Raw genomic sequence first — 26,588 nt, forward strand, 5'->3', positions numbered from 1 at the left:
TTTGGATGTGCTCATCAGCACAGACACTGCAGAAGCTGCAGAAGGAGCAGCTGAAGAAAAGGAGGCCAAGAACAAAACCCTTAATATAGTTCACGATTCAAAGAGATGGTATTAGATGAGCAAATGCTCCAGTAATGTGCCGAATCCATTAGCAACTCCAAATCAGACAGACTGTCCCTATGGATTCGTGTCACAAAACCTACATTTACAGGAAGACAGTTTCCCTTTCCAGGAAAGGCTTACGAAGAATAAAAACCCTTGTAATGAAAACCAGCAAAGAGAATAAATTACCATAAATTCTTTGTATTTCAGCTGCATGGATAATAACGTGGGTATGAGCTTCATGCTCTCCTCACAAGAACATTCCTGAATATCCCAGTGACACCCTGATCGCAAAGAAGGATGAAGAAGCTTTAATCTGACCATGTTGTCTTTCACTCACAAAATCCATGTTTGTTTTTCTTTCTATTTAAGACAAGGTTGATATTGAAATAATAGGCCTGATTTTATCTTAAAACCTAATTTAAAAAAAAACCTTGACAATGCATACAGAGACATTTTCAGAAACAGATGAGATTTTGAGACCCTTTCTTATACACGACTGAATTTTCCAGATACATAATTTAGATAACCACTTCATAAAGTACGCAGTGGATATATTTTCCAGAATATTCTCTTGAAGAAAGAGCACTAGCTATCATTTTCCAAGTCTTTAAGATGTTTATGAAGTGAACACAACTTTCTTCATCTTTTGCTACATGCTGTAAAGTTACCTTGTAAACTACTACTCCGTTTTTCCTATTTTATGTTTATCATCCAAATCAGAACAACAGTGGTTATTTCTTTACTCTCATAACTTCAGATCTCAAAGGAAAATCAGGAATTTGAGACTGACTATTTGACTGTCCTGCTACACTCTTCCTCCTGTTACAGTACTTTTTTAAACTATAGATTAATCCATATATTAAAATTAATCTATGCAGAGAGATCAAATTTTGATGTTTTTGCATGCAGATATGCGACAATACAAATGTGACTGGTTACAGAGAACACGACTGTTCTAGATTTTAGATTTATCTCACTCTTCTAAGGAAAAAAAAATTTAGAATTATTCCTTCCTACATTGTGCAAATCTTATTTTAATTATTTGGGATTTGAACTATTGCATTAGCTATAGTCTCTGGTTTCAGTAGTATGATAGCCTTTGTATGTGGGTGTCCACATACATGTATATATAGACACATATATTTACACAAACGCCTGTATATCCTCCATTTTTTATGGGTTTCAGATGCTTTAATATGTTCCACAATGGCAAAAATAAAATGCTGAATTTGTTTGCTTTTCTTAATTTCATTCACAGATCCCTTGAAGGTAGTGCATGGACTGAGACTAGTCCACAGGCCATACACCAAACAACATTATTTCCACCTAAACCTTGGCTAAACTATTTTAACTCAAAATACTTAAACTCAGTTAAACCATTCAGATCTCTAAATCTAGATTTACTTTCCTAAGTTACTGTGGCTTGGCAAATCTGACCTTTCTCACCTCATTCAGCTTATTCAAAGAATTTTCTTGATGTCGATACCCATTTAAGTTTTGGTGGAATTATATACAGACCTTCCATCCGAGTTTGTAAACTGTTTGTGATGACTTTGCAAGAGTCACTTGGTGTGATGTCCTCAGATTTGTAGTCAACACTTACCTACGTTTGCCAATCCTGAAGTTTGTTTCAGAACAATAATTGCTTAGTCTATCCTTTTGCTGTTCACTATAACTTGTTACCTTCAGATATTCTGCTGAAGACCATATGCTCCAGATATCATGGCATCTCATGTCTCAAAGACAAGTTGTGTAGATACAACACATTAGATAGAAAGATATTTTGTTCTTGGATAAGCAACGCAATGATTTTAGTTCAAATTACTGTTTTTGTTCTTTCTTCACAACCAATCACAATGAACATCGAGTGTTAACAAAGTAAAAGCAGTAAAATTAATTCACATTCTGATTCTCAAACTCAGGCATATATTAAAACCTTGATCAACAAAATAACTGAAAATATAACTATTGATCAGCTTGACAAAATAAGTAGAAAACCATACTGATGAAGAAAATCTGAAAATTCTTTCAGCTAACCATAAAACACTCAAATGCCTGAAAACACAATGTTTCAAACAGGTTACCAATCTCTTTTGGTATGTGTACACAAAAATGTCACCATGGGACAGACTAGGAAAATTAAGAGGAACCATCATAAATACAAGCCAGCTTTGCTCTTTCCCAATATCATCCCTCTGCTACTTCCTTTTTATGGTAACACAGTAGCATTTGCTGTGAAAAGATCAGAGGAAATGTCACTTACTTCATAACTCGATGACTAATTATTATTAAATAGATGTGGGGGAGCTCATTATCGTAATTTTTTGGCTCCTGAGTAATTACAGAGCAATACCCAAAGCAGAGAAACTTCTCATGCAGTGAACGAACATGCAAGTGGACACAGGAGTGCTACGTTCTGTGGGACAATCCATTAGAAATGGTAACTTTGGCCATTATTCTTCTTAGGCAACTATCCATCAGCTTTCATCAGTATCAAGACCATATATGTTTAAAATTGCAACAAGTAAAAATTCACATATAAAGAGACCAGATTCTTTGTTTCATAATGGGTATTTAGCTATCGGGCTCCAAGCTTTTGCCAAACATAAAATCACCAAAAGCAAAAAAACCCAAGTGCTAATATAGTTTTCCTTTTCACATGCCTGACTTTTTTTTTTTGTTCTTTCTTAACATAACCAACTGTAAAGATCTCTGTTTTAAAAGTAAGTGTAACAGAAAGAAGACACAGTCAAAGTAACTTCACTTGAGTCTTTTTTTTTCTTTTTTTTCTTTTTTTTTTTTTTCTACCCAGGTCATCATGTGAACCCCTGACAAACTGAACTAGTGCCTCAGCACATCGACCTGGAGTTCTCAAACCACAATGCATGTACAGCCACAACATGCAAACCACTTTGAAATGGTATGTAGCCCATGTGGCAAATGCCCATTCAAGGAGGTCCAACCTCCCCTGCTGTCCAATGGCAAAAATCAGGAAAAAGTTTGGAAGTTGGCTCCCTAACACGTTGGGGAATCGTGAAAAAGAAATTGCCTGGATTTGTTACTGCCTCTGTGACCTCCTCCACCCAGCTACTTATTTGCAAAAGTAGAGGCACTTCTTTTGACAGCCAGGAAAAAAAAAAACACCACCAAACCATACAGCAGTGTGGAACAACAGATACAACAGCGTGAACAATGAAATATGCATTGGAAGTCAGACTGACTTGGCTAGAACTGTTAACTACCATTTGACTTATGGCTTAATTGAGAAGCACATCTGAAATCTTGAAGACAGCTGCAAAGCTCAGTACTGAGTATAGCACATCCCAGCCCACCCACTCCAAGCTCTCAGTCTGGGTAAACTGTGAGAATGTGAAACCTATAAAGAATATATAAAGAATAAGGGCAGAGTTTATACTGTGACCAGAAAAATTACCCACACCTCTGTAGATATTAAGTGAAAAATGGATTTAGATTTTCTGTTCTGCTGGACAAAGGAGATCTCCACACTGTGCTAATGCCACAGATGCAACAAAAAAGAAGTCAGTCTTACTCCCTGGGGCTAAAATTACTACCTCAATACAGCTGTCAGCCAACACAGCACAGATGCTGTTCAATATTACATAGTGTATGCATGTAAGAGGTGGCTCTCATTTGCGTTTGCAAGAACTCCTGCTGTTGGTGGTTTGGTGGCCTTGCCTGAACCATCCTGACATGGTCCTTAAAAGGAGAACAGGAGAGGGAACTGCGTTCTTCAAAGGGAGCTCAAGTGCTTCTAAGGCACAACCTACCTTGCACTTGCTCCTGATGGTGTTTGGAAGGGCTCCCTGCTGCCTTGGGAGCTCCTTAACGTTGCCTAAAAGCGGCCATCAGGCACATTTATCACTGTGTTACCCAACTCCAGAGTGAAAATGATGAGATGCAACTAGACAGTCTTCTGGACTGCTCAACTTACCAAGGAGCTCCCTTAACACTGCACTTCTCTGCATTTTTTTTAAAGTTGTAAAACAAAACATAACATGGAATCCCTTTTTCCTCTGCTCCTCTCATTCTTTAAGAAAACAGATATTAATTACAAAGTTTATGTTTGTTTCTTGTTGAAGCATGCAATTTCTTTTTACTTTCAAGGATTTTTTTTTTGGTCCAGTAAAAAAGAACTGCTCACACTACATATTTGCTCAGGTTTTCATGCTTTCTCTCAATCACTATCTGCTTTTAGCTCAATGGAACAAGAACCGTTATAATTTATACTTAGGTTCAGCAAAATAAGAGTCCTGACCCACAGGTGCTACAACAATACCAAAATATCTTAGGTCTACAGAAATTTATGTACAAGTACATAAGCGTATCTCTAAAGAAAAAAAAAATCAACAAAAACCACAAAAAAAACCATTCACCCTGACACTGGAAAACTTAAAATAGTCAAAAGGTGCACTCATTTGGACTGCTGGGGAGAAGGCAATGATATATCAACATAAGCCTCATAATGTGGTAGGAAATTTCATCTTTGTTATTCACGACTGGCTTGTGATATTGCTGAGAACAACATGCCCACAGTATCTTCACAAAGCTGCACTGGTCACAAACACATGCTGGATGCCCGAAAAACGAGATCTAAATGCCAGCAACAATTTTTTCCGCCAGACAGGGCTGTCAAATTGTAGTTCATTAAAAGCATAAATGTCTCCTGAAGAGTATTGTGGATTTAAACTGTATTTTATTGGTGACATTTACCAATACGCTATGGTAATACAGTCACTTCATAGCTGGTATTTTCTTTGCTAAACATCTTTCTCTATTCACCACTGAGAAGCTAAGGCAGAGTAAGCCTGTTAGATGATAACATTATTCCCAGTAACACTTTTCTACTCCAGAAAATTATGACTAGTGTTTGCCTCTTCATAATCAGTCCAATCTGGAGTAACTTTTCTGCTCCAATACACTTTCAGGGAAGCCACCTTTCCTACTAAAGACATAATTCCCAACAGCATTAATAAAAACTGCAGATGAGCAGTTCAAGGAATAAGATATAGAGGTTGCACTGGAGACTTAGATAATACTTCTCCTTTCTCTGTAGTAACAACTTTCTGGGCTGAAGCTTTCTTTTAACCTTTGCCCAGGGCTGAATATGTTGAAGGTGGAGTCTTAAAGAATCCTAAATATTAGAGGAGTGGTGCTCTAAAGCCAACCCCTGAAAGGAGACAAAAAGGACAGCATCTTTAAGACTTCATATACTCACAAGTACAAGGGAATGACACAGTGCCTGGGGTAACTCAATTTGATGATGCAGAAGATGCCATCCATTTATATTCCTAATAATTTCAGAAGCTGTTAATATAAAACTTTTAATTACTTCCAAAGTTCACAAGATTTTCCCTCGAGGAAAAAAAAATGTTATGAAGAAGTTTCTTTTTGCTCACAACTTGCATGAATTCAGCCCTTCAGGATAGTGTTCACCCAGGGCAGTCCTCCCTGTGTGTCACCCAGGGCAGCCCTCTCTGGGCCACGCTCCCATGGGGAATGCAGGTAGGGCAGCAGAAATGAGGTTACTTTTTGTCAATTTACTTCCAGCTGTTTGGAGAGGTGCTGTAACCTACCCTGACAGAGACACTCGCCCGCTCAGGTGCTGTACCCACAGTGGGACCTTCCAGCAGCAGAAACACGTCAGTACCGCTGCAGTGGTGGAGAATGAAATGCAGGTGTTACTCGTGGGAGTCATGCTGGGAGACAGATTAAGCTGCAAAAATGCAGAAATCTGCCTGAAAATGCAGGCATGCTCTTATCCCTGTTCCACAGAGTATCTCAGACTTAGCAGATTCCCAAACTAAGTATTTATAAAGCACATGAGAGAGTCGGTCCATCCTTCCCTATTGCACCTGGGCGCATGAGGAACCAGAGCCCATTTCCACCTGAAGCCTCACCTTGCAATGCATTCCTAAAACGTCTAGGTAAATACTACCAAATAATTGTAGACTTAACTTTATATAGGATAAAACATTCTCATAAAATGACCAGTTTTTAAGCCCTACTGGTTAACCCTTGGCATCTCAGGTCCCTGTTTCTCTTCACATTGCATGCACCTTTCCAGCAGCAGAGGCTGTACCCTCAGCGGCAGCCACGTCTGCTTCACCTCCATCTTCTCTCGCACCTCCCCCACTGCTCCTCTTTCACCCATTCTCTCCTCTGTCCTGTTTGCTCTGCAGAGCTCCTGGCAGTGCTGCATCTCATGCTCCCGCCACCTGTTCCCCCAGTCGCAGCTCAGACCTCCTTCGCCCACCGCTGGCGCGCCCACAGCGTGCTTGGGTCCATGGGTCCCACCAGCTAACTGCAAAGCAGAGGCCTGCAATGCGTATCATCTCCTTTCTCCTACTCCGTGCCACCCTTTTCCTTTCCCTGTTTCCTTGGTCTTCACCTCCATTCATGTTATTCTGTGGATACCCTTCACTCAAAGTAACAAGAACTCCCGGGGGCACCAGATTTGCGCAGGCAGTGAGCTAATTTGGTTGCAAAGGAAAACCCAGAGCTGTCATGACAATGGAAGGATGGGTGTATGGTTTTGCACACTGCCAAAAACTGCAACTTCTATTACCCCATACGTAACATGCGCTTCCACCCAGTGCTCTGCTCCAGCCTGCCTCACACCTCCTGTGCCGCTCTGGGATGCTCACCCAGACTGGGTTCCTGACAGAAACGAGATGCTGGAGTATTTTTGAGTCTCTGCCCTCTGATGTCTGCTAGACCTATATAAAAAAAACCAACAATGACATAGAAGAGAAACTCATAAAACATTTGCAATGTTGTTCTCTCCTGCAGCAAGGTTGATACTCGGAAGGAAGTTTGTGCAATACCCCATCCATGAGCCAGCCTGGGGCTCCGTTATTTACAGCTCAAATGTCTCACCTGCATTCATATTAAAGCTGGCACCACTTCTCAATAAACTACTTTTCTAAGTAATTTCAATTCAACGGTAATATTTAGAAAGCCTATAAACTGCCACACAATAATATTTTTTTTCATTTTCCTCAGAATACTTTAGAGAGAAGTACTGCTATCCCCAGCACGCAGCTAGGGACAAGGCAGAAGTTCAAGATGCTTGCTGAACTCCTGGGCAAGATGTTCAGCAAGGATGAGCTGAGAATTTGTGTACCCCACCCAGCTCCCACAAATCCAAAAGTGCTGAGAAAAACCCTCAAATGATCTCTACATCTTATATCTGCAACAGATATCAGAGCTACCATACCAGGTATCAACTACTAATATCTAATAGATATCAGATAGCTAATGGCCACTTACCATCTCTTTTTACATATGTTTGTGGCTTTCTTTTCACATCTTACAGGCATCTGCACACAACTATATAGCTTATCTAAAAAAAGAGACAGTTTCTTTGCAAAACTCTGGCCACATGCACCTTCCCAGACCACCAGGGCTGAAGCAATGCTCCTACTTTTCGTAGTACGTGTTTGAATTGGGAAGTATTTTTGTCTTTCTATTCTGTCAAAGTTTCACAGAGATTGGTTAGTATGCTGCTGTACTTCAGATCATCCTGAATAATTAATAAAGAGTTTGCCAGTTCTTGAATATATTAGCAGTGAAGAAATATTGCTTGAACTTGTGAACTGTGATCAGCTTGCTGCAGAAGACAAAAATCTTCTCCCTTCATTACTTCTTATAACAATATGTTCAAAGAAGCTTTTTGAACAAAAAGACAATATTGCGAACGACTAATACTCATTAAATATAATAAATCTGCCTCTTTTGTTCTATACACTCATGGCACTAGAAAGCCTAAACACCAATTACAGAAGGAACATCTTCTTAACAAAAAATTGGTCTCTCTCCCTCTCCTTCTGCGATCGTAGTGCAGGCACTTACCATTTCAAAGCAATCTTAAAACAATCTTGGCTAAAGGCACTCTTAAGTGCAAATAATAAAAAAAAAAAGACAGGATGGGTGAAATATCTAGAAGGGAAAAAGTCATGTAGTCTTCTCTGCTCTCTCATAGTTTCTACCAATTTCAGTAATCAATCCTAACCAATGATGCAGAAATAGGAGTAAGCATGCTGGGCTTGTATCCCAGGCTGTCACGGACCAGCTGGATGACACAGAGCAGGTCACGGTCACTCTGGCTTCATTTTCTTATCTGACAAACAGCCTCTCAATAAAATATGGTGGGGTTTTTTCATAAAAAAAAAAATCCCCAAAACAAATCTAAGCCCCAAGAAATGGGAATTTAATTTTTTTTTCTTTATTACAAACACTGAGAGAGATGTCAAAAGCAAAACTTCCCTTACTGGCAGACTTGTCCACAGCTCTCCCCTGTGCCCTCTCCTGTCTTCTCACAAAGTACGTGCTAATGGCCATTGTTGAGGAAGGGCTGCAACGCTGGAGATGGCCCTGAAGTTCCCACATGCTAGCAGAAAAGAAAGTGTCCACATTTTGCTTGCTCTCATTATTCTTTCACCACAGTTTGTTTACTAAATCAGAAGCTGTCACTTTTAGAAATAGAACGGAAAAAATTAGAGATGTGGACAACTTGGATAAACACGTGTTGAGTACCAAAAACCTCAAAGCACATTTCCAAAACCACGACCAAATGCACAAAGCCAGCAAATCCACGCTGACTGCCGATTTATAGAACTTGTCAGGACACTTAGGTTTTCTGAATACTCAGAACTGATTTTAGAAAGACAGGGAGCTAACCTATGTTCAAAAGTCCTTACAGATATTGTTACTTGTCCTTTTACTTGAATCAAAGCAAGCTGTTGACTCAGTTCTATTACTGTGAACGTGTACTTTTATGAGCAATTTACTGAGAAAAAGAGACCACGTAGTTAGAATTACTATTAAAATAATGTGCGGGCTGGTAACTTGCTGTCACAACCAGGGTTGATTCTCTGGAACACTGGAAAGTTTGTAATAACATTCTATACAGCCTCATTGTCAAGTCCTTAACAGCATTTTAATTTTGTGCTTAAAAAAAAACCAACGCACTGAAATCTGGGTTTGTTCTTGTAGTTGCTTGTGCACAAAGCAAAGTATAACCTACATCCAGCTACATTCAGAATTCATCCTTTGATGTTTTAGGCCCTTAACCAATTTTTAGATAACTGATCATCTTGTAAATTGGAGCGCACCATCCTGTCTTTTAGGCTTGCTTTATCTCACTGTATTGGAAACATATTGGGAGCATAAAAATCTATGTCTGCAGAAAGAATCTGTATGCGCAGTAGGTGATAAATTACCCTGAAGATACACTATAAAGCTTTGATGGGTGAAAGGCAGACCACTCAGCTCCTTACAGTATGTGCTGTGTAACAGCGGTTGACATCTTTATCAGAGTGCTCTTATTCTGGTTCCATTATAATATCCAGAATAACTTCACTGATCTGGGTACATTAAAAAAATGCATTCCTGCCTCTAACAGAGAGACACATTTCTGTAAGCAACTTTATGCAGTAGGCACAGCTTCCTAGAAGACCTGTTCTTGGGGCTAATAAAGGAAAATCTGAACATGTCCATACATAAATTAACCACAGCCAAGGCTTTGTAATGCACCGCTTGAAAGGCAATTTTTAAACTATGAAGTGATTAATTTAGCTGTAAACCTGACCAGCTTACACATTTCAGCAACTTTTCACTATTGTACTACACTGTTATATTTAACGTAATTATCGTAAATTGTGCAATTTTGGTTTAGCATGTATATTCAATATATGAGTGATTACCACAGACTCTTTGGTATGCACAGCATACTGATCAGTGCCCAGGATCTTAAATAAATTTAGGGGAAGAAAACCTAATATTTCTCCACAATACAAAAAAAAATTTCTACAATACAAGCAGCTGTATAAAGAGCAGATTTGTAGTTGCACTTACAATTTCAAACATGGCATTTCCTTATATTTAACTGGTCCAAATATAAGTTACCATTCTCTCCAAGCCCAGGACTTCTTACAGACACATCTATAAAATTGGCTACCACTTCAGATTCTTAATTTAGCTTTTGTCTTACCTTGCTCTTTTGGGATGGGAGATAAAAAAGATTAAAAGAATATATAAAAATTAAAAAAAAAACCTTTTCAGTGCAAATTTTAGTAGCTAATCTGAGAGAGAACATACCTTTTTTCTTTTCAGAACTACTTAACTACTTTTACTTTAACATTGCTTAAAATATATATATACACATTCACATATATTTCCAAATACATGTAGATAATCACAACGAAAGAGAAACTGAGACAGCAATATTTCAGCTCAAAGGTAAAAGCATGAGAGACTTACACATGAAGAAAAAAAGAAAAAGGTAACTGCAGCACAAATTCCCATCCACCGTAAACATTCTAACTGCTATTAAAAAAGATCAGTAACTGAAAAATAGTGTAGAAACAACACACTGGTGCAAAAAAAAAAAAAAACAGGAATGCTTTTTTGGTTCTTAATTAGATAGATTAGATCCAAATTCAAATCATGTCTCAACATGTATGAGACAACAGTCTCACACAGCATCCTTCTTGCAAATTGCATCATCAGTTAAAATAATACTTTTCTTCCATGGTTGCTTGTTAATGGACACAAATATGGAGCTTCGCCTGAGCTTGGTAACATGCAACTCACTACTGAAAATGTACTGACCTCTGAAATAAAGACTCACAAAACTGAAGTATAATACATATTAAAGAAATGCATCTTATAGCATTTTATATTTCCTGCATGAGTAATTACTGCGTACTTCTTGTTTGCCACATATTTTGCCCTAAGAGGGGGTAGCTGTTACAGTGGAAATACAGAAAAAGACTTGATGTATGGCAGCCTCAGCAGATGCTGTGGCCCTTGTGCCCAGAGAGGCAATATGGCACAGAAGGAGTGCACGGGGCAGGGGCAGCGGTGAAGGAGGACCGGGGGGCAGGGAGGGTGGACTAGATGATCTTTGAAGGTCCATTCCAACCCAAACCACTCTGTAATGCTACGATTGTGCCTGTTTTGGGACTGGCATAAATTTGAGGGTAGAGGACTGAGAGAGAGACTGATGTTCCCATCTGGAGATGATGCTGGAGTTGAGGACAAGAGAGATATCGCTTGTCACACTGCAGGCTCTGACTCCCAGCTACAGGAAGGAAAAGAAGCAGTGGGTCACTGACCAGATTTTGGAGAGTGTGCCCACAACTATTTGGTATTTTTGCCTTGAAATTCACTCAGAATACTTGAAAATTCTCCTGTCAGAGATTTTTAAATGACAAACTAAGTGCACGCAGCAATCCAAAGAGACAAAACTCTGCTTTTTGCTTTGAAAGGTTAAGATGAAGCATAGGAAGAGGGGAGTGTAATTGCTGTAAAACACAATATTGCCTGAACATTTCCCTGTTGGGAAGAATTGCTTTTGGAGAGTCTCCAGCTGCCCATATGAGGCATTTCCGTTTACATCCTTATCTGAAAGAACAAGAAATGAAGTTACAAGCTTACTTTGTCAAGACAGGCATAGAAAATGACATAGACAAATAAAGGGGAGATTTTCACTTTTTGATGTACAATTAACTGTACATGCATAATTTATTAAAAACACAATACAATAATCAAGTGTGCAGCATGCCTATTTCTTTTCACCATGGAATGGCCTAGAAGATAGTAAAGAAATTATTTTGGGTAACTGCACAAAGGTACACAATTAGTGCAGAAGACCCTAGCAGAGAGAGGCTGAGGGGAATTACTAAAGCAAGGAAAATTGCTTTGGAGCAAAGGAATTCAACGAAAGTGCCAAACCCCCGAACTAGCAAGCTGAAAGAGAAGGGGATCTCCCAGCTGATGCAGCAGCAGGAGGTTGCCAGCTGATGGCAAGAGTCCTCTCCACACTAACAACATGAAGGTCCAACCCCTGTCCTTAGCTAGCCTGATCGTGTTGAGCAGTCCGTAACTGCTGTCTGAGATGCAAAAATCAAGGCCATAGAATGCAGAAGAGTTAGCTAAAAGAACAAAGGTTTTACCCAAAATGGTAAAAGTTCAGAAGCCTGTCCATTAGGACATCAACTCCGGTCCAGCATGCATAAGGCTTACAGGAGAATATATGAACATACCTCTAGACTGCCTTTTTTTTGTTGTTGTTTTTAATCAACTGTTAATAGTAAGACAAGCGTAAGGCACAGTTCTTTAATGCAAAGAAATCAATAGTATCACGCCAGTTCCTATTGAGAGGGAGTGGGAGGAGCGAGGAGTCTCAAAGGAAGTTAAGATTATTTTGAAGGACAAAAAACAACTAGCCTGAGTTCTGTTGAATGATGGAAGCATAAAAGAAATGCGATGGCTATGATGTATAAGAATATTGGTTATTCCTGGGTACACTGTATTTAAGTGGACAACAGCTCTCATCAGTGAGAGACTAAATAAGTGCCCAGATCTGTCTTATAAAGACATCAGCAGACAAAAGAGCTCCTCTACTCAAACCAGGAAAAGAAAACGCTGACTCCCAACCTGATAAATGTGTAATAGAGCTACCAAAATAGAAACATTTTACACATACAAGAAAAACAGGCATTACCCAGCACCGGTTTGAAAGAGAAGCAAATCTACAGAAGGGGATGATGAATAAATATTTGAGTTCATATGTTTTGAACAACGTGGCCCCATACAGCAATCTAAAGAACAGGAAAATGCATTATATAAGTTTGATTGTGATATTCTTTTCCCATCACTGACCTCATTGTATTAACATTGTATTAGCATCTTACTCTTTCATGCTTCCACAAAATAAAACACTAATTGATTTTGAGCAATACTGACTAACAATCAAGATTTCTGATTTTTCGAGCTAGGCTGATACAAATAGTTTCATTCATGTACGGATGTGTTTCCAGCTGCACAGTAATGGCCATTAAATGTTTCACAGTGCCCAAGCTAAACAACAGGAGCTTCTTATTTGCAGACACACAATGCTAGTATAATGTTGGAAGTTTGCACCAAAAAGCTGATCCAAAATCCCAAACCAAACCTTTCTATATAGAGAAGGAAAGACTATCAAACGTAATTTAAAAAAAAATATCTGTTAAGTTATTTTTAGAAACTAAGACATGTTCATTTCTGAAGAGGGAAGGTGTCTTATCTAGACAGGTTTTCACACCGCTGCTTTAATAATCACACAGGACTCAGAGTAAGATGCAAGTAGTATTTTAAAGTTCTAAGCAATAAAACCAGAGACTACAAAGATTTACAGTAACATAAAACGCACACTGCTCTAACAGGCAAATTAACTTCACAAGTGTGACATGCCAGTGCAGCCCTGAAAAACACATGCTGCTAGCCGTACTTTACCACACACAACAGTCTTTGGCATCTAAAGCATAGATAGAAATAGCTTACAAAAGACATTAAATGACAGAAACCAGCATGGATATAGGTCCTGAATATCACTGTTGGTTGTTCCCTGTAAGGCAAAGCATGCCCTGACCCAGGAGGGACTCCTGTGAGCGGTTAGCAGAAATACAGAACAATTACACCCCCACAATAACTTTAGCACTTCACTTAGAAAAAAAATTCCTCCTTTTAGCAATATAAAAAAAGAAAAAGAAAAAGAAATCAGGAACTTATCTTCCTAGCAGGACCACAGCATGGGACATGTAAGGATTTTAACTGAAAGAGCCCCTACACCTTTCCGTATTCAGAGTTCTTTGTTGCCTGACAGTAAATTGGAGGGACGGTCATATTTAAAAGTAAAAACATCAGGCTATGTCTCTGGAAGGCTGCAACAGAGATCCTGAATGAATAAGAAGGAAAGCACGTTACCTTTAGCAAGTCTCCTCAGGATTTGACAGCGGCATTTAAAAGAGACAGCTATCATTCTCGCTGCCTGCCTCCCCTGGCAAAGCGCGCTCAGGGCTCCGCTCGGGTGAATGCAGCAGGAGCCTCTGAATTCCTCCTCCCGCACATACCAGGCGAAAGGTAGCCCCGGCGGGGAGTGACAAAGCTTAATTCCTCTTGGCTGATGCAGAGATCAGCTCCGTGTCATCCAGCAAAGCTGTGTCATTCACTACTACCACCACCACCTCCTGCATGGGGAGATGAAGGGCTTAAAAAGCGGTATTTCTTTAAAAGCTAGAAAGCACCAACTGCACAGCATGGACACGGATATTAGAGGGAGCCTTTCCCCAGTCTCTTGCATCCCCTGACTGTGCAGGGAGCGATGGTTGCTGTGCCAGGCAAAGGGCCCCGTGTTTCAGCAGACGTGGTGATTTTTCTCCTCTCTTTCCTTACTTCTTTCCTTTCCCTTACAGTTCCCTCTGGATATACAGGGCAAAAATACTAGGAATCCTACTCCTGGGGGATAAGGAACCTATTTGAAATGGAAAATACTCTAATCAAAGCATATTAAAGATTTAATCTTGGAGATCTATAGGGAAGAAGAAAAGAAAAAGCCTGATTTTATCACCAGGAAAGCTTTTTGACAATTGTAGACAAGTATATTACAGCTGCTGAAGCACAGACCACAGGGGGAGGGCGAGAGTCCGAGGGAAGTGACAGATTGTTGTGTGTGGGCAGGACTGTGAGCATTTGATCACACCAAAATAAATAAAATGATGCTGCATAGAAAACACTGTGAATCAGGTTTTCTCCCTCACCAGACAGCAGCTTTTAGCACAGCTGAGAATTTATTTTGCCAAACATTGCACCATTTGTAAGATTTCTTCAGCCCACCAGGAGTTTTAGGTCCTCTTAGGCCTATTCAGACAGCAAATTAATCTGCCTTTACAATTCATTCAGAAAACGATGAAGTGGAGCACACCGCTTAAGCAAGAGCTCCATCCCACCTATACGGAGCCAAAAATTTAGGAAAAGGCAAAACTCCACAACCATTCTAAAAATGAAGCAAGCAAGCAAAGAAAAATAAGCCATATAAAGTCTGTCAAGTCAGATTTATGCAGAGAAACCAGCACTGCATAAGATACTCTCCTTTAAAACAATAGGTAATGATTTCTTTGTCAAGACTTCCGCTTCACTTGGGTGATATATTTAAAAATGTCTCCACTTACTCTGTCCCATTCACTTGCTTTGATTTAAAAATTGCTCAGTTTATCTTCTGACATCTTTTACCCATGGCTCTATTTAATGTTATGGTCCAGTGTTAGGGTGCACACCTTCTACCATGAGCTATGGGAAGCCAGGAGGAGGTACGGACAGCTTTCACACTTGGAGGCATGTCTGTCTCCCTGCCCGCCCTGCCCTGCATCAGGTTCCCAGATTCCAACGCACTATTACAGTAATTGTTTTTCTTATTTTTGTTTTACTGGTTATAGCAACAGCTGTATTTCCAAAGTCAAGGTGAAACATATCATCAGCTCAATTGCAACTGCCCAGACAGGCCTGGTGAAAATCGATTTTATTTTGTTGTCATTAAAACCCGATAGGGGTAATCGAGTAATACGTTCACCAACCTTGTTATCACCCCTTGTAACGGCTGTTGTTGCAAACAGCTGTAAAAAACAACAAGCAGAAAAGTAGATGCCCCCGAAGCCATGGGCTGATCGCTGCAGCCCTGTAACTGCAGACCTCCAGCCAGGGATGGACAGGACATGCAAGGAGGGGTGAAACCAGGGAAAGAACATGGAGGTTTAAGCCAGAGTAATTCAGCGGCCTGGAAGGGAAATATAAAATTTTGGACTATGACGGAGAGGGAAGGGGAGAGTTGTGGTGTATTCTCATACCCCCCCTAAAGAAAAAAAACAAGTGAAGAGTAAGTGGCTCTCTGTCAATGCTGCCAATATGCTTTTTGACAAGAAAACTTGCCACCATACCTCCTGCTCAGGTAACAGGACTTCACACCAATAGTACCAATCAATACCACTCTGTATCCCATTTCGTCTCTTTGTGCTGTTCCAGACACCATCACAAGGCTACAGCCTCAGCGCACAGCCCCTGCTCGCAGTTCTTTCTGCCCTGGACTTGCTGCTCCCTCTCTGCAGACCAGCACCCAGAATCCATACTGATGTCTTTTCATCTGCCCTTGATGCCGTAAATCTTGTGCACAAGCAGACCCATTTAAAGACCTGCCCTTACACCTCGAGGGTATCCAGAAGGTACTGTAAGATGATCATTTAGGTGCCCTAATATTTGGTTTTTGATTCTTCCCAGTCAATACAGACAAGGGAGACTGTGCAGAGTGTGGGGTCAGCACTGCCTACATCAGACAGGTCTCCACTCCCACCTCTTTGGTGACAAACCTTGCCATCACCTGCCAGCACCAGAGCCAGGTGAGTCCGCAGCGCTCCTCCTGCCCTTCAAAACAAGGCGGTCTTGGTGAGCAGCTCTTGACTCGAGAGTCCACTTTTGCATTCTCTCCTTCAGAGCATAATTTTGACATCTTTGAGGACTTCTGCTGTGCAGAGAACAGCAAGAGGTTGCATCTGCACCACGAGAAAGAACTGCCTCTACTTGGCTTTGGGATCTGACTCCCTGGTTCAGCCCCCTTGGCAGAGAAGGCAAAGCAGAGCTCACACACGGAGCGAGGAGGTCATGACAAAGAGAGTTCAGACACAGGAGGAAAAAAAGAAGAAAAAAAATCAAGCCTTTGTGTAAAGACATGCTGAGCCCCAATGTGGTTATGTAAAAATGTATATAAAGATCTAAAACTGTAATACAGAAACTGTGATACATATGCAAAAAGAGCTGCAGACCTGGTCAGATAGGGCTTTACTAACAGAGAAAGGATGTTGTCCTTGATCCAAAAAGCTTATTGTATTGTTTATTACTTCTTCTAGATTACTGATGCATATGCTAAATAGCCTCTGAAGCACAGCAATAGCCACTTCCAACCAAGTCAATAGGATTATTTTTTGCTTATGTTTCTTCACAGTTTTTCTGTCCTTGCCAAGAGAGGTCATGTGCGGATTTGAATTCCTCACAAAGATTTCGTATGACAAAGATTTCATACTTCAAGTACAGCACTGAATGCAATGATATATTGTATTTACTGCAGGGCTTTTCCCCTGGTTTTTGGTAGTTCAAACAAAGCAATCCAGTTCTTGGAACAATTTCTAAAATATTCACTCATGATGCTCATGGTTTTTCCACCTTCTTGCAGGAGAGCAATCACCACGATTGCCAGAACTGTTCTTGCCCAAAGTCCTGCTTCTGAAGTGAATTTAAGTACACCTCAGGTATTCTTAACTGTTCAGAATAGATCTATTTTTTTTACCAAATTAAGTATTTTGTGATTATTCTGTTTCTCAACTTGCCAAAAGTCAGCCATAATTTTCTGAGGGGTCAGTCATTCAGCTCTGCAGATGGACTCAACTGGTTGTTCAGGAGAAAAAATGGGTGAGGAGGTAAAAAAATGGGGGGTGGGGGGGGGTGGGGAGGAAGGATATGTAATGTAATATTAGGAGATCAAAAACCTTCAGTCATACTGAAAAGTTATTTATACACTATATAACACAGGTTAAAGTCTTTGCTAATTACATTTCTTTCTTAGTAATTAACAGAGCTACAAATTTTATTATTATTTTCTCTGGACTCATCTGTAAAAATCCCTTTTTTCATTTTAATCCTTTCGGACAGTAGCATGAATTTTTATCATTTTTATTGCTGCACTCAGTCTTTTCTTCAAGAGTCGGAAAGGTTATTTATAAACTCTACGATATATATAACACACAAATATTTTCTCAACTGAATTTGTGTTCATAAATACTCAGTAGAAGGTCACTAGATGATAGAAGCTTGTATTTCCATATTGTAAGACAGGCAGTATGATATACGTATCCTATTTAACACCATCTTCTAGTTAATCTTACTGGATCACATTAGCCAAAATAAATGAATCAAAAAAGTTAAGATCTATTACACTTCTCTGCAAGATATAAAAAAAATTTATGTAATGAAATTTCTCTAAATGAAATAGAAGATCATAATGTGTTTATAGTGTGACATTTAGACACCATCAGGAAATTTCTGTGAAAACACAGCATTCAGTGAAGAACACAAATTCTGCAAGATATCAAATTGTGTTTGGAGAAAAAAATTAATTTTGCCAAAAATGCATTTATTAATCCACAAAACATAACTCCAATACTCAGACCCTTCCATTTTATAGGAATATATATCCAGAAGATACTTCTTGGTTCAATTCCACCCACATGCTGCATCAAACACTTCCTTTCACGCACTGATTGAGCAGCATCTTAAAACCAGTTACCACGTTTTCCCCTCTTTTACTTTACAGAGGATTTGTCCATGTGAGCTGCCATCATTGCTCTTGGATGTCGCATGCTCCTGTTTTTCTTTGCAGGTCAAGTTCCTGTGTCACCACTACGAAGGGGACACACCACAGACTACTCACTTGGTCAAAGCAGTGTACACCGAAGACCCAGCCCTTTTAGAAAGCCAACCCGTAGGGTCCAATGAAAACAGTGATATACTCAAACTACAGCCTCAACAAAACACTTAGGCAACCAGACAGACATATAGATATCAAATGTTTAATTTGTCAGGAAGACATAAATGATATCTAGCGGATCCATCTGGATAAGAAAACTGAAATGAAATATTATGAACTCTGAATGCAATAAGATTTTGTATAACTGAATACTTTGTTCCATCATTTTAAAAGATACCGCTGGCACCTGCCACGTTACTCAAATAAAAAAAATCATATTTTTAAGCAAATAGAGAAATAATTTAGCTCTGAAAATAATAAATCACTGTATGGATACTTCTGTTTTGAAAACTGAAACATTTCTGCTATTGTGTTTGATATGTCCTTACATCAATCAAGAACTAGCAACAAAACCAACAATCTCAATCTAAACAAAACAAAATTTGAGCATTTTTCACCCAAAGACACAAGCTGTATCCCCATGCAGCAGCAGACTCAGGCAAACCAGCATTTTGCTACAGATAGTGTTTTATTACAAAGGTTCCCCCTCACTACAGGGAGAGGGAATAAAAAGGAAAGCACAATAAAACCATCCTGTTGTTCCCCAGAGCTCAGATTATCAACGCAGACAACTCCTCAGCTTTGCATGGTTTGGAAGGTCTTGTAAATTTACATTTTTATTAAATCAACTACAGCAGCTATTTCCTAGCTGTAATAACCACCTTTGCAACACTGTCGGACAATTTCACGCAGACATTGCAGCAGAAGGCTTTACAGGTCATGAGAAGTCCCTGAGAGGTGCAGTGGCTTCTGAGGACCACTGCTGCAGAACATTCCCCATAGAAGACGCAGCATGTTGGAAAGCAAGAATACCGGAGTGCTGAAAGTGGTAACAGGTGATGACAATAAATCTGTTACATATCTGAGGGGATACCAAAACACCATTCCTGTGGCATGGTACAAACATGGTAGCTTTGTTGCCTAGGAACAGGTTAGTAAGAAATAATCCAAGGGCTTTCTGAACAGGGGGAAAAAAAAAAAGTAAATCTAAATTTATTGGCTCCAAGCAATGTTAGCCTTTTTGAATTGGCTGGTATTAAACAGTTGGTGGTAAAATCAGTCAATATTGCCACATACCGGGATGGCTTTTTGTTAAAGTGTTTTACAATGCAGCAAAGAATCACATTTTAATTGATTTTTTTTAAAAAAGTCTGATTTAGCAATATATTTTATAAAATCTATAATGTAGTGTTAAAGGAAACAGAATACATACACCTTTTCTATATGAAAATAACTCTCCAGTACACACTACCCTCTAGCATAATGAAAGGAAGAGCATTCCCTACATTATCCTCACAGCAATCCCACGCCAGAGCTTTGCAAAAATGCTTTATGCCAGCCCGTACCAATTACTGGCAAAAATTAAAACTGTCCTTTGCAGTGAAACTGCGTTGATATACAGAGGTTGAAAGATGTTTCTTACTGGAGAAACTGTCCTCAAAAGACCTTTGAGATATGTAGCACAACTCTGACTTTTCTTTCCTAATCTTGTTTCAGTTGCTGGCTGTTCAGCTTTTCCCAGGCTTTCCTGGCTGCAAATCTTTGTTTAAAAATAATTAGGGATTTAAGAGAACTACAAAATATGAAGATACAGCCTGTACGGCAAAAATTAGAAACGTTTAGTAGCACAAGTACAATGCAGTCTCTCAAAGGTAATTTCAAGCATAGCCACAACTAGTTGAGATTTAATTCAGAAAGATGTCTCTTCACAAAACCAATAGTTTGGGAAACGTTTCAGATATCGCTCCACTTCCAGTACGTACATGTGTCTGTACCCTTTCTTTGGCTCGGTTTATGATGACAGAAGAGAGTGCTTTCTTTCAGGAGCATTATTAAGAATTTGTCCTTATATCTTCTAAACCAGCAGTTAGTAAAGAACCCATTATTTTTCAAAGGATAATGAAATAAACCACAGCCAAGGTAATCTGACTGCCCTCCCAGCAGAAGCAGCAGTGAAAGGACTAGGTACCACAAACAGCACTGCACCTTCCAGAGTTCTTGTAGATCTCATGAAGAGAAACAACATTAACGACCCTGTTCAATGAGCACAACCAGCCCAGCGTGGGCTCCTGCCAGCAACATGCATATAATTACAGGCTTTGGGATTTAATGTAATCTCAAAACTAAAGGATGACTCTGTCTTACAAGTAGCTTCCACATGCTGCAGCACATGGTTAAGGACTCCTGTAATTACAATTTCTGTAAGACTTTGTACTTTGTAAAGGCCTTTTCAATTAGTCAACATGATGACCTTCCTATTGCTGCATCAGTCTTTAACCAAACACAGCTAAGCATTTCCTCAAAATTACCATACTGGAAGGGGAGACAATCTCTTACGCTTGGCAGAAACCAGCTGTTCTTACTCTCACTTAAAACCAGAAAAAGATTATGATTCCACTGAAACCAGTTGAAAAAAAAGTGGAATAATTATCCCTCTCTCTAGCTATACTGCTTTGTTTCCATATTTTTATCAACCTATTTAGCAGCCATGAAATTGGAATATCAGACTAGAAAATAAAATGTGTATTTGGAGGGATGAGTCCAGATTATAACATAAAGTCACCTAATCCACTACAGGAGATTTTTAGGAATTAACTCAGTATGCTTTTATGGGCAAGCCTTTATATTCAAGATACCATCAGAAAGGATGGCAATGGAAGATTATAGCTCTAGAGATGCAGCACAGAGCAGGAATGGCACAAGCAGAGTTTCAATAAGCAGTATCTCCAAGCCTTGCAAGACGAAGGGCAACGCCAATTCACTGACACAGTTGTATTCCTATCTGCGTGCAAGCTACAGAAATATGTGGTAGCAGCTGCTTTTCTAAAACAGAGTGGGTTTCCATACTGAAATTAGGTCGCATAGCGTATGCTTGCCTGCGGTATGAGCAACAGCCAGCCAACTGGCACTGACCACTGCACCTTCCCAAGCCACATGGACTGTTTCACCCCAGAAGCAGAACTGGTGTGCCTGAAAACCAGTGATAAATGGAAAATCCAGAAAAACTCATCAGATATACAGGACAAGAAGAAAAAATTATTCCAGTTTGGACAATGGGTGCCAACTCTCCTGATTACATGTTTGTTGGATAAAGCTGTTAACTTGCTAGCAGGTTCACGTTCTACTCTAATTCCCAAACTTGCGCAGTCCTGTCCCTATGCAAGCCATGCTATATAGTGACACCAGACACACCAGGGGGTACCACCCTGGAAGCCCACAGTAGGGCTTCGGATGAAGTCTGACAATTCCCTAACAGGAGTGGTGAGATCCTAGTGCTGATGTAGGCTTGTGGGATGAATCTTGCAGTTTCCAGTTTGCTGATCACTGCAAGAAGAAATCATCACTACCTTTTGATCTCTTTGTCTGCAACATACTTGCACACTAGGTCTGTGTGTGCAGACCTTGCAAAGGCTTGGAGGTCGCACTACAGCACACAGCGTCCCAGCCTTGCCCTACACACCTTTCAGGAGTTTTTCATTTGGTAACACAAATTTTGACTCATTTGGAAATGTTGCCATCTTCTGAGGACTGAAAACCAGCCACTATTAATGAAGAAATGAAAAACACAGAGGTCTGTTACTGTAGTCTGGTTTAACAGACAGGGAACAGGAAAGACGTAGCAGAGTTGGGGTGAGGAAGGAAATCTTCCTGCCAAATAAGAGGGTCCTCCTATGCCTCCCTGGATCCCTCTGCAGCATGAACGTGCTCTGCTCCCCTACTGTCACCTGAAAGCACTACTACACCTCACCAGTGCCGTTACGGCTGCGGCTGATGACATTTTACAACATTGGTGCCACGTATTCTGTGGCCTCCTGAGACCAGCAATGTGGATACCCCATAGACCGCCATGGACTCAGTTTCTCTCGCATGACAACCTATGAGTCAGTGACCAAGTTATTTCCTCTCGTTTTGTGTTCTGCAGTGAGTTTGTGAGAAAAACCTGACTTTAGCTGGCCTCAAATTTGAGGCCACATCCACACCAGGTCTCCTCTGGCATATTCTGGAATTATGCACCTCTTGGAGAAGGCACATCGCTGAGGTTTCTGCACAAATACACTGGCACTTACAGCCTCAGGAAGAGCGTCGTATCACTGTACATCAGTGTGTAACAGCATATGGCCAGTATCATTGACACTTCTGTACAGCCTTCAAATCCCAATCCTTTGTTTTAGGTAATGATTTTTAAAATGGAATTAATGAATAATTAAGGCATTTTAGATGACCATTTGAACTGTAACTGTTTAAAAGGTATTTAAACCTCTGAGCAACAACCACAAATTAAAAATAAGAACTGAGACATACTGAAACTTGTGTGCTTTTCCACTGCAAACACCTACATCCCACCAGGGACTGCTGCACCACACAGTGCAGTACACTTTGAATTCACTAGCCTAGCTCAAGGCTTGGAAATGAAGTGAGTTAATCTGAATTAATTCTGTGTTACTATGACCAGACCCCATTTGGCAGCTAAACAAGAGCTAGCTTGGGTATCTCCCAGTGCTGCACACTGTAAAAAAAACCTCTGCGTGTTATAAATACTTCTGTCATGATAGTTTAGTGAAAATTCACACAACTAAGCATCCAAATGCAAGATGTAAGAATAAATAACACAGACCACACCTGCAGTACCGGCAGCGTATTCCAGAACATGACGACTCTAAAAATGACTGAGCAGATCATTCAAGGTAAGTAAATGAACAGCAACTGTAACAACAGATTTAATGCCACCATTGCTTGTGTAAATGGGGGAAGACTGAGTACAAGTACCAAAAAGATCACTACTTGCCTTGTGTAGGAGACCTATACTAAACCCGGTATTCAACTCCAATATGTATGCTGGGCTTTGCCTGGTTTGGATTTGTTTGTTTTAAAAAGGTTGGAAAATTGGACAGGGCATCGAGAAGAGTACCAAGAGTGATTTGAGTAATAAAAATGCCTTGTGCAGTGAAAGACTCGGCAAACATAATATCATATTGGAAGAGTTTGGACTGTGACTTGATTACACAGTGCGTAAGAGCTGTCATATGAAGGATGTGTTAAGCGCTCAAGAGCTTCTCCATGTCTTGATGGGCAAGGGAGGCAATGAAAAGCTGCACAGGAAAAACAAATGGTTGGAACTCAAAGCCAGTAAAAATCAAACTAATCACCACCTTCTGATGGGAAGATCTGCTGATGAATAAAACTATCAAAACGGTTCGCTGAAAAGCCACTGCCTGCCTGCCTTTCTGGAAGATGCATTCTTCCAAAGCATCAGTTATGGGACTTGCTGTAATAATAAGAGGCTGGATGCTGCACACTGCTTACGTGGCGGGTAACCAAACATCCTACATGTCTTTTCTTGCTTTAGAAAGTATACAAAGCAGAAGATGAGACTGTGATGGCCTTGTGCTGTCTGTATCTATTTTAAACTACTGCTTTGAATAAAAGAAATGGACACCATTAAAAAATGGACTGGAAGCGTCTTCAGGCTATTTTCATCCTTAAAATACTAATCAGGTTTGCAGAACGATGAGATCTATATAACTAAAATGTTATTAAAAGAGAGGACTAACTACAGAACAAGTTTTATCAAATCTATAATTAACACGTAAAAATTTTTTATAATCAGAACTCCTAACGTATTAGAAAAACTTCCCCATTATGTTCCAAAACTGCTCCACATTCTCAAAGTGCCAACGCTGCAAGAGCAGGGAAACCCTTTTGTGCACCATCCTCACCCCACACATCCCTTCCCTTTTGCTGTAAAAGAAAGGACAGGATCCACAGCAACAGATAGCAAAAATGCATGTGCAAAGTAGCATAAAGCATATTATTTCCATCAGGAAAAGAGACACCTCTAACACGTGTGACTCAAATGAAATGATCATCATGTTTGCTTTCAGGAAACAGCAAAACAAAACGAAGGAAAGGTTCTAAGCAAGGGGTTGAAGTATTTGTAATGTAAGCCTCAAAAGCGAAAGGTTGATAACCTCAACCTTGTTTTAGTGTCATTTTTCCACAGATCATTAGTGCTTTAGTGGTATCCCACTGCTATTCATCACACTTTTAACAGCTCCTTCTAAAATACTCTCCAAAAAAGTCTGAAGCTTGGCCAGACAACATTAACGTTTAAAAGTCTGTATACATATTTATCAGGTTTGGGTTTTTTTTTTCCCCTTCCTCTTTTTTTTTTTTTTTTTGTTTGTTTGTTTTAATCAGAGAACTCCTAAAGTCTCCTAAGGTAAACAGGACATCATATACAATAACGATCAATAACAAACTGGGACCATGGAAGTACAGAGGCAAAACAATGTATTCAAGGAAAGCGTAACAGAAAACTAAAATATGCCAGGCAGTAAAACGAATGTTCATCACAAAAAATTGAAAGGATAACTGGGAAAAAACTCCAAAGCACTAGATATCTCCCTATAAAGGACAAATTTTTCATGTATTATTATAAACTTATCACTTGTAAACTATCAATTAGTAGTAACAAATCATTGTTTTAATTATTTTTCTAATACTCCAACATGCTTACACAAAAACCGTCTCACACATTTCTTTTACACTGTCAGGTATGAATTAATAGCTTATCAACAGACATCAAACTTCAAGTTCTGTATTACATTTCCACTAACCAACTAGCAATTTTGCCTGAAACCCACATATATTTTTTAAAAGCACAAACAACCCCACCTTGAATTCCTGGTGAGTTCAAAGCTCTCAGGCTGGCTTTAGGGGCTTGAGAAGAGTTACAGCCCGGGCCGGTCTGAAGCCCCCGCCAGCCGCCCGGGCTCAGAGGGCAGACAGATGGGCTGCACCAGCCGCAGCTCACCTCCGCCACCCCAGCGCTGCTCTGCAAGCTGCCACTTCACTCCAAATTGTCACACAGCCAAAAAATCTTTTTGAATAGGTTTCACATGATTCAATTAATCTCAGTGAAAAAACCATAACAACTCATCCAAATCTGTCTCCTTATTCTTCAACACTTTTCTGCAACTATTGTAACCTTTCAAAATTTCCCTTAAGACTTGTCTCCTCTCTGCATAATTATCTGGGCTCTTCTAATAATTATCCATTGGATACAAATATGCTACATACATAATTTTTTATCTTTTCTCATAACCCGGGCCTGAAATCCATCTGCTGCTCTTTAGCGAACCCTGTCTGTTTGCTCCTATGTTTCAATATGGGAAGTGGCTGTAATTTAATTTAATAGTCCTGGTGCAGTCCAACAGACATTTAAGTAGGGGCAGTTACTTTCCTGTGCCTGTGACATGGCCTTTCTTAGTACGGCATTATTAACTCCTTTTTGCAAGTATTACTGCTATTAGTGTATAGCAAACCTAACTGCCATTTGTCCACACGTGCTGGTCCCCTCTGCAACACTGCTTTCTATTCACAGTATATCATCATAGCTTGGATTATTTCCCCATAGATGCATTAACTTGCCAAGTCATATGATATTCTTCTGCATATTACACATTTCTAGTTGTTTTAAAGACTAGATGAACACATCTCCACTCTTTACTATGTACGTCTCCTGATCTAATTTCATCTGCTAATTCTAACAACAGCTAACAAGGTTGTTAAGTCACGACTGTCTTCGTTATCCTTGAGTCAACTCCTGGGGGTGTTTCTCAACGACTCATTTTGAGGTATTTTCCCTTGCTAGATTATAAGTGTTTAAAATTACCAAATGCTTCAAAAGACCCACAAATACCCTGAAGTACTGCATCAAGTACTAGTAATCCTTCCATTAACTTTGTATTATATTCCAAACTGTGACAGTTTATTATTTACAAATCTATACTGCTCATTAACTACAGTCATGTTATCTTCAAAACCTGAAATCTCTCTCCCTCTTTAATGTTTATTCAATATTTATTTCATTACTGAAATTTTATAGAAACCAGTACTAAATTAAAAAGACGACCACAGCCAAAGGTACTTCTCTTTTTTTTTTTCCCTAAGTGTACATATTAATGTATTCCATGGCACGTCACTAGCTTCTGTTCAAACGTAAGGTCAAATTCTACCTGGACGAGCACAAACAGGCTGCATCTGTAGACACCAGAGATCAGCGTGCTCA

The 26,588-nt window shown here is 39.7% G+C and overlaps 1 protein-coding gene across 17 annotated transcripts in view; it reads right to left on the bottom strand.

Moving 5' to 3' along the window:
* Positions 1-26,588, bottom strand: part of GRIP1 (glutamate receptor interacting protein 1) — a 334,186-nt gene that overhangs the window by 148,085 nt on the left and 159,513 nt on the right. Inside the window, exon 1 of one of the 17 annotated variants that reach the window (XM_064448957.1) lies at positions 13,876-13,972. The exons of the other annotated variants lie outside the window; for them this stretch is intronic. Within the exon in view, the coding sequence (XP_064305027.1) occupies positions 13,876-13,930 (55 nt within the window). The 5' untranslated portion in view covers positions 13,931-13,972. Of the gene's footprint in view, positions 1-13,875; positions 13,973-26,588 lie in introns of those variants that run through there. 17 annotated transcript variants of the gene reach the window in all.

The sequence above is a fragment of the Phalacrocorax carbo genome, chromosome 1, assembly GCF_963921805.1.
Source record: "Phalacrocorax carbo chromosome 1, bPhaCar2.1, whole genome shotgun sequence".
NCBI classification, from domain to species: Eukaryota; Metazoa; Chordata; class Aves; order Suliformes; family Phalacrocoracidae; genus Phalacrocorax; species Phalacrocorax carbo.